The 1,366-nt window shown below is 31.4% G+C and overlaps 1 protein-coding gene across 1 annotated transcript; it reads right to left on the bottom strand.

Moving 5' to 3' along the window:
• Positions 1-334: 334 nt before the first annotated feature.
• Positions 335-1,114, bottom strand: EMWEY_00060170 (hypothetical protein, conserved; the record flags this gene model as incomplete). Its single annotated transcript, XM_013481380.1, has 3 exons — positions 335-452; positions 724-826; positions 1,071-1,114. Coding segments are annotated over 3 exons (265 nt in total), but the record flags the coding sequence as incomplete, so codon positions are not given.
• Positions 1,115-1,366: the final 252 nt, after the last annotated feature.

Raw genomic sequence — 1,366 nt, forward strand, 5'->3', positions numbered from 1 at the left:
ATATATATATATATTATATATGTATGTATTTATATATTTATGCTTATTTATATTTATATATACTCATTTTATTTTTATACTCATAATTATATACATAAATATATATATAAATATATATATATCTATTTTTTATATATAAATATATATTTATGTACAATTATATGGGTATATATACATATCTATATATGTATATGTACGTATACGTTTATACATGTATATATTAATTAATTAATTAATTAATTAATTATATTTGTTAGTTAGCTACTTTTATTAATTAATTAATTAATTAATTAATAAATTAATTAATTATATATTATATTATATATATAATTACCCTGTAGATCTAGATCTGTATGTATTTGTTGATCTTTATTTGTCCATCCTTCTTCTATTTGTTCAATTTGTTCCCTACTTAGAGGAATTGCATTTGCTCTCTCTGCATTTGTTAACGGCTGAATACAAACCCTAAACCCTAAACCCTAAACCCTAAACCCTAAACCCTAAACCCTAGGAAATTATAGAGTAGCATACAATAGAGAGAGAGGTAGCAGAAGACCGGTTTAGGTATGCAATAATAAACACTAAATAGTACAGGAAAATATTCTTACAATAAACCCTCAACCCTAAACCCTCATAAACCCTAAACCCTCATAAACCCTAAACCCTCATAAACCCTAAACCCTCATAAACCCTAAACCCTAAACCCTAAACCCTAAACCCTACTCGAACAAGCCATGATGCTAATGCTTTATTTTCAATGAGTGGTTGCCATTCAGAAGAATTCCATCCATTCTCCTCCAATACACCACTTGCATGACAACGGTCTCTGCATACATAAACCCTAAACCCTAGTAAACCCTAATTAACCCTAATAAACCCTAGAATAAACCCTAGGCAATGTGATCGAACGCCAAAGCCTTTCCCTATAAACCCTAAACCCTAAACCAACTCTGTACGACGAACTAAACATTCAATGTAAAGGGTCCATTCAAAACCCTAAACCCTAGTAAACCCTAAACCCTAGTAAACCCTAAACCCTAAACCCTAGTAAACCCTAAACCCTAATATACCTGCATACAATAACGACGACTCCTTGTGCCTCGGAGACGAGCATCCCCAATTGAAGAACATTCTTTACACCGCAAATAAAACACTCCAATTTTGTATCTCCTGAGGTGTACAGACACCTCACACTCCTAAACCCTAAACCCTAAACCCTAGATATAATAAACCCCTTAAACAAGCGAGATAGAAAGAAGAGACTGAGTCAGCAGCAATCAACAAGCAGCATCCTTATTGCTACCTATAAAAGTATGAGGGCTTATGCCTATGTATATATATATATATATATATATATATATATATA

The sequence above is a fragment of the Eimeria maxima genome, genomic scaffold, assembly GCF_000499605.1.
Source record: "Eimeria maxima Weybridge genomic scaffold, Emw_scaff3236, whole genome shotgun sequence".
In the NCBI taxonomy this organism is placed as follows: domain Eukaryota; phylum Apicomplexa; class Conoidasida; order Eucoccidiorida; family Eimeriidae; genus Eimeria; species Eimeria maxima.